Source organism: Salmo salar, chromosome ssa12 (assembly GCF_905237065.1).
Source record: "Salmo salar chromosome ssa12, Ssal_v3.1, whole genome shotgun sequence".
Classification (NCBI taxonomy): domain Eukaryota; kingdom Metazoa; phylum Chordata; class Actinopteri; order Salmoniformes; family Salmonidae; genus Salmo; species Salmo salar.
In genome coordinates, this window is record NC_059453.1 from 96,344,525 (window position 1) to 96,352,578 (window position 8,054).

The window sequence follows — 8,054 nt, forward strand, 5'->3', positions numbered from 1 at the left end:
GTAATAATAATAGCAATACTCCGTTGGTAATACCAATATCAATACTCTGAATAGTAATACTAATATCAATACTCTGAATGGTAATACTGATATCAATACTATGTTAGTAATACTAATATCAATACTCTCTATGGTAATACGATATCAATACTCTGAATAGTAATACTAATATCAATACACTGAATAGTAATACTAATATCAATACTCTGAATAGTAATACTAATATCAATACTCTGAATGGTAATACTGATATCAATACTATGTTAGTAATACTAATATCAATACTCTCTATGGTAATACTAATATCAATACTCTGAATAGTAATACTAATATCAATACACTGTTAGTAATACTAATATCACTACTCTGAATAGTGATACTAATATCAATACTCTGAATAGTAATACTAATATCAATACTCTGTTAGTAATAATGGTACGCTGTACAAACATATATTCTTTCTGATTTTTCCAACCAATTTGTTTACATCCCTCTCAGTGAGCATTTCTCCTTTGCTGATTGAACAGCACAATCATTACACAGGTGCACCTTGTGCTGGGGACAATAAAAGGTCACTCTAAAATGTGCAGTTGTCGTCACACAACACAATGCCACAGATGCCTCAAGGTTTGAAGGAGCAGTGCAATTGGCATTCTGACTGCAGGAATGTCCACAAGCTCTGTTACCAGAGCATTTTATGTTAATTTCTATACCATAAGCTACCTCCCACATCGTTGTAGAAATGTTTGCAGCACGTACAACTGGCCTCACAAACGCTGACCACGTGTAACCACACCAGCCCAGGATCTCCAGATCCGGCTTCTTCACCTGCGGGATCGTCTGAGACCAGTCACCTGGACAGCTGATGAAACTGAGAAGTATTTCTGTCTGTAATGAAGCCCTTCTTGTGGGGGAAAAAAATGTCATTCTGATTGGCTAGCCTTGCTCCCCAGTGGGTGGGCCTGGCTCCCAAGTGGCTGCACCCCTACCCAGTCATGTGAAATCCATAGATTAGGGCCTAATGAATGTATTTCAATTGATTTATTTCCTTATATGAACTGTAACTCATTGAAATTGTTGCATGTTGCATTTATATTTTTAGTCAGTATAGATATAAATATATGAATAATTTATTATTTCAAATGTAAAAGAAAATTAGCTTCAACATGTATACTTCTCTGAAATGGATGTACTTTACTCATACAAATGGCAAAAACAGAACTTGAAGTAACAAGGCACACTCTACTAAATAATAAACCACAGATACTTATATTCTCATCATGACATATGAAGTTATACTGTCATCATGACATGTGAAGTTATACTGTCATCATGACATGTGAAGTTATACTGTCATCATGACATATGAAGTTATACTGTCATCATGACATGTGAAGTTATACTGTCATCATGACATGTGAAGTTATACTGTCATCATGACATGTGAACTTATACTGTCATCATGACATATGAAGTTATACTGTCATCATGACATGTGAAGTTATACTGTCATCATGACATATGAAGTTATACTGTCATCATGACATGTGAAGTTATACTGTCATCATGACATGTGAAGTTATACTGTCATCATGACATATGAAGTTATACTGTTATCATGACATATGAAGTTATACTGTCATCATGACATATGCAGAGTGGAGCAGTGGGACTGGGACTGCATTAGCATCAAGCCCTCAGAACAACACGAAGACGCTGAGTTAATGGGATGTGCTGCTGCTGCTGCTGCTAACATGGTACCCAGTTACAATGAAACAACTGATTTAGACTGACGAATGAGAGGAGCAGGAAAGTACTACACAGAAAACTGCTTCCTGAAATCGAGGGGAAAACATCACAGTGATAACACTGTAAACACAGGGCATTGGTATAGTGATGGAATGGGTTTGTGTTCTGCTGCTGCTGCCAACATGTGGAGACATTAGCTGGGTAATGAACCTGCAAACAGCTGTGTATCTGTAGGGATGAGTTCATATCAGTGAGTTTTTTTTATCAGTGAAACAATAACGAAAAAAAGGGAAATGTTTCTCTGTATATCTCTGGGGTGCATAGGGATACGCTGGATGAGAACTGATGATTTCCCATTGGAAATGTAACATTCCCATAACCCCATGACTATTGCAACCCCTATAGGCCTGTGTGCAGGCTTAATGCCCATATTGATACGCTGGCTGACAAGCAATGTTTTCCCATTAAAATGTAAATGTTATTCCCATGTCTGTATTCCCATGTCCAGGTCTGTGTATTCCCATGTCTGTATTCCCATGTCTAGGTCTGTGTATTCCCATGTCTGTATTCCCATGTTTGTATTCCCATGTCTAGGTCTGTGTATTCCCATGTCTGTATTCCCATGTCTGTATTCCCATGTTTGTATTCCCATGTCTGTATTCCCATGTTTGTATTCCCATGTCTGTATTCCCATGTCTGTATTCCCATGTCTGTATTCCCATGTCTGTATTCCCATGTCTGTATTCCCATGTCTGTATTCCCATGTCTGTATTCCCATGTCCAGGTCTGTGTGTGTAAGTCTGGTGATGTTTCTATGTACTTTTAGTTTAACAGGGAGTCTCATTGAGACTAAGGTCTCTTTTGTAAGGGAGCCCTGCATTTTACAATTACAATATCAATTCCACGTTGGAAATTCACCACAATATAAAAATACAAAGAGAATATAAAACTGGTGTGTACTAATTGATCGGGGATGTTGATTGGCTCCTTTAATAATGTGAAGGTGGGGGAAACAACCCTAGTGACCTGCAAAAATATGCCATTTGTGATTGATATGAACAGAACAGCGATTGGTTCAGGTAGGCAGGCCTTAACTATGGTCTCTCTATCGTGGCAGTTTCAAAATTGAAAATGCACAGAACTCTGAATGGCCGGGATTGTTGGGTGTATTCAGTGAAATGAATACAGAACGTTTTGCCCTAGTGAACACGGCCAAAATACGAGAGCAGAGGAGCACAGCGGTGCTGTGACGGTACAGAGCTGTCCATTCAACACCGTGCCATATGAATGTCCCACAACACTGTGCCTTACTAGCCACACGGTCAGAATATGAGAGCAGTAGAGCGGTGCTGTAGAAGGAGGGACCTGCCCTTTCAACACCAAGCCCTGCTGAAGCCCTGTGGATGCTAGTGGTGTTGGAAAAGGAGGGAGCTGTCCTTTCAGCACCAAGCCCTGTGGATGCTAGTGGTGCTGGAAAAGGAGGGTGCTGTCCTTTCAGCACCAAGCCCTGTGGATGCTAGTGGTGCTGGAAAAGGAGGGAGCTGTCCTTTCAGCACCAAGCCCTGTGGATGCTCGTGGTGTTGGAAAAGGAGGGAGCTGTCCTTTCAGCACCAAGCCCTGTGGATGCTCGTGGTGTTGGAAAAGGAGGGAGCTGTCCTTTCAGCACCAAGCCCTGTGGATGCTAGTCGTGCTGGAAAAGGAGGGAGCTGTCCTTTCAGCACCAAGCCCTGTGGATGCTCGTGGTGTTGGAAAAGGAGGGAGCTGTCCTTTCAGCACCAAGCCCTGTGGATGCTCGTGGTGTTGGAAAAGGAGGGAGCACGCTGCTGCTAAACCACTGTTGCTGCAACCAGATGTGTTCTAACAGTATAGATATCGATTTGAGAAATGAGCTGACAGCCACTTCAAACAAACAACTTTAATAAACCTGAACTTGATGTCTCCAAAGCATTTTGTTTTCACTATTTGCATATATATATATATATATATATATATATATATATTTGTTTTTACATTTATTTAACCAGGAAAAGCCCATTGAGACCCAGAGTCTCTCTTTCAAGGGAGACGTGGCCAAGAAGGCATCAACAATCAATACATTACAGAATTAAAACATACAACAAAACATGATCCAGCCGAAAGAAAAAAAAAGACGCATTTACACTCCTCTGTAACAGAGTCTCCCGTCAATATTTGAAATTCATTCAGTGACACTAACATATCTAGATGAAGCATGGATTGTAGACTATTCCGTGTGTCTGGTGCACAAGAAGAGAAGGCAGTCTTGCCTAATACTGTGAATGTCCTGGGGACTTTAAGTAGCAGACCGGGTGTGGTATCTGCTGTTGGTGAAGGAAACCAGACTACTAGATACAAATGTTTTAAATAAAAGTATCTGCATACCAGCATTACACAACTTTACAGGATATGTGTTTTCCCTGAGGCATCTTAAGCATGAAACAGCATCACACACGTCTCAAACTCTTGAGGGGGAGGACAAATACCAGCAACAGTGCGTTGACATCAATTTCAAAAAAAAGGTATTCATCTCATTTTAATTTATATCGGGTGTAAATTCTGCCCATTATGGAATCTGAAATATCTGTGAGAACACACAACGTAATTCGCTCCATGTGACTTTGGTAACAGAACAGACAGCAAGTACAGAGTTCTGCTCTCTCTCTCTCTCTCTCTCTCTCTCTCTCTCTCTCTCTCTCTCTCTCTCTCTCTCTCTCTCTCTCTCTCTCTCTCTCTCTCTCTCTCTCTCTCTCTCTCTCTCTCTCTCTCTCTCTCTCTCTCTCTCTCTCATTATAACACATGATGTATGTCTGTTTTATTCTGATCACCACTCACCTGAAAGAGACGTAATATGTTCGCCACCATGATCGATACAGAACTTGCTGAAGCTCCTATCACTCCAACAACTTTCTCTGGTTTGACGAACACTGGTGGTTCCCCGTTCATACACCTCACGTCCGAAGTGTCTTTTTGTATGAGCGCCTGCACAAAAGTCAGGGACTGCTCCAGAGCATAGGTGTCCCTCGAACACGTATCGAGCACCCGGGCACCTAGGGTGATATTGGGCAAAAGCTCGTCATCACTGTTGATTTGATCCAAGGCGTACATCATAGCTTCGAGGCGGTGGATGCCGTTCTCTTTCTTGATATCACCACACGGTTCCCCCGGGATCCCCCGGGCGTGCACGGGGAAGAGGCCACCAAGGGTCAGGTCTCCCTCCATTCTTATGGAATGTGGTGCGTAAATTTCCTGCGATGCTGTAAGGTCGAATAGAGCTTTCATCACCCACAACACTCGCCACGTAAAGTAGGGTTTGTTCAGTTGTAGAACCACACCACCATGCCTTAGCCTGGCCATGGTCTCTCTCTCTCTCTCTCTTTCTCTCCCTCTTACCTCCTCCGACTTCGATTCAGAAAAAAAAGACCAAATTCACCGAGGCACTTTATTTTATTTTATTATACTTCTATAAAATCAAGCTGATGCATCGTCCAAAGTAAGTCCATGTGTAGACAAAAATTGTCAGGTGAGAGAAAGGTGTGCAGATTATTCCGGTAAAGGCTACCGACGGGTTTACCGATGCCTTTATTCCTTCTAAATGTGCGCAGAACTGCCGAGAAGCAGAGTACTGTTCACATAGTCGCTTGTTGCTTGGACGCCCATTCCGGGTTTGAATTTGAGTCGATATTCAATAAAGAGCACCGACCATTGTAGGAAGAATGTAACCGCTTCCAATCAGAACTAATTTTCTACAAAGTGTACGAGGAAGTGCCGTAGATATTCCGCCGTTGAAATCGTGAATCACCCACCAAGCTCTCACAGTGCACTGATGTCATACTTCCACAACGAATAACCTAAAACACTAATGAATAGTTTGAAAACCAAAGGGACAATCAACGAATCTTCAAGAAATAGAACATCGAAAAGTATTTTTGTTTTTGTTTTTGTTAATTCACAAGCAGTCCATCACAGGAGCACACAGCGTGATGATAACGGAATTACCTTCTGAATAGATCCAGCTCGGGGTAGCTGAGGCTCCCGTTTGATTCAAATGCGGCTGAATCTTTGGTGAAAGTAATCTCTTTTCCGTTGTTGGTCCCTTAGAAATGCCTCACTTGGAGGGAGAGGAGCGCAGACAAAACACGTATCTCCCACTGAGCTCTAACGGAGGGAATGATGCCTGCTCTCTCTCTCTCTCTATCTTTCTCTCTCTCTATCTTTCTCGTACTCTCTCATTCTCTCCCTCTTTCTCAATTCAATTCAGAGGGTTTATTGGTATGGGAAGCGTGTTTACATTGCCAAAGCAAATGGGAAAAAAATAAAACAAAAAACGACAAAAAAAAACACTACAAAGCAAATGAATCAAAGACAAAAAGAATCAGACATTACCAGTATACATTACATACACAAAAAAAGTTTCAAGAGAATAAAGTTTAAAATATTATATTATTGGCGGTTACAAATGTAGTACAGTCTAACATTTAACAATACAGTGTCGTGACGATGTGCCAATAGTAGAATGTACATTGGTGTTTCTGACATATTGCTGCTGCTATTACACACTGGTATTTCACCTCATATATATGGGAGTTTATCAACATTTTATATGTTCTTGAATTCTTTGTGGGTCTGTGTAATCTGAGGGAAATATGTGTCTCTAATATGGTCATACATTTGGCAGGAGGTTAGGAAGTGCAGCTCAGTTTACATATCATTTTGTGGGCAGTGTTGCACATAGCCTGTCTTCTCTTGAAAGCCAGGTCTGTCTATTGCAGTATCTTTCAATAGCAAGGCTATGATCATTGAGTCTGTAGTCAAATGTTTTCTTAGTTTTGGATCAGTCAAAGTGGCCAGGTATTCTGCCACTGTGTCTCTGTTTAGGGCCAAATAGCGTTCTAGTTTGCTCTGTTTTTTGTTTGATTATTTCCAATGTGTCAAGCAGTTCTCCTTTTGATTTCTTATTATTTGGTTGGATGTAATCTCTCTCTCTCTCTCTGTCTCTCTGACTTTCTCTCTGTCTCGCTCTCTCTGTTTCTCTCTCTCTGTCTCTCAATTCAATTCAAGGGGCTTTATTGGCATGGGAAACATATGTTAACATTGCCAAAGCAAGTGAGGTAGATAATATACACAAGTGAAATAAACTCTTTAGAGAAAGAGACACAGAGAGAGAGACACAGAGAGAGAGAGAGAGAAAGAGAGAGAGAGAGAGAGACAGAGAGAGAGAGAAAGAGAGACAGAGACAGAGACAGAGATAGAGAACATTGGAGCGGGCATTATCAAGTCTACTGCCTATTTTTCTTTTCAACCCAGGGGCTGGTTCTTTGATCAGGAGAAATGGGTACTAAAAATCGATGTTAGGAATCCATAATGATTACGCTTGTGTAGCCTAGGCTACCAGGGAAAACCTGATGTACCATACAGTGTTTGTTGAGCGTAGGAGGCTACCTAATTCTGTTGCAGCTTTATTCAAGCTATTGCCGACTATGCAAGCATGCATGGTTTCTATATTTCAGAGATGTGTCTTCTCTGGTATACAAATTAGTCACAAGGAAATATGGAATTATAGGGTATGGGAGCGATCCTGACGCAACACAATTCATTAATAGAATGATTTTGTTCTACAAAGTGTTACAGCTTTATACAAGCTATTGCCGACTATGCAAGCATGCATGGCTGCTATATTTCGCATGGACGCACACACACACACACACACGCACACACACACACACGCACACGCACACACACGCACACGCACACACACACACACACACACACAAAAAAGAGAGAGTGCGAGAGAGAGAGAGCCCCCCCCCACACAAACACACACACAAGCTACACAAGTCAATGATTCCATTATTAAAAAATATATATATACATTTATTCCCCATTCATTGTTGTTATTTTGTAGTTGAAACAAGGAAAGAGGATTTTTGACAATTTTTGCAGGCGGTATTACTGCTTGTTATGTACTGTAGTTTGATAATGCCCTTAACAAGTATCAGGTAGACTACAGAGAACAACCCAGACACCAGGAAGATAATCTTAGAATCTGTCCATAATCCATAATCCATTGTACAAGAATATGGTCCTTTCTTATTTTACAAAGAATCATAAGTACTGGACACACATAATGACAGACTTTAGCATAATCGTACAGTATGCTTAACCTGTTGGGGCTAGGGGGCAGTATTTGCACAGCCAGATTAAAAACATACCCGATTTAAACTGGTTAGTACTCTTGCCCAGAAATGAGAATATGCATATAATTAGTAGATTTGGATAGAAAACACTCC

At 41.0% G+C, this 8,054-nt stretch overlaps 1 protein-coding gene across 1 annotated transcript in view; it reads right to left on the reverse strand.

Annotated features, from left to right (window-relative positions):
- Positions 1 to 5,924, reverse strand: part of LOC106566206 (metabotropic glutamate receptor 7) — a 396,414-nt gene extending 390,490 nt beyond the window's left edge. The window contains exon 1 of the mRNA XM_045691964.1: positions 4,600 to 5,924. Coding sequence (XP_045547920.1) covers positions 4,600 to 5,121 — 522 coding nt within the window. The 5' untranslated portion in view covers positions 5,122 to 5,924. The remainder of the gene's footprint in view (positions 1 to 4,599) is intronic.
- Between the last annotated feature and the right edge of the window lie 2,130 nt (positions 5,925 to 8,054).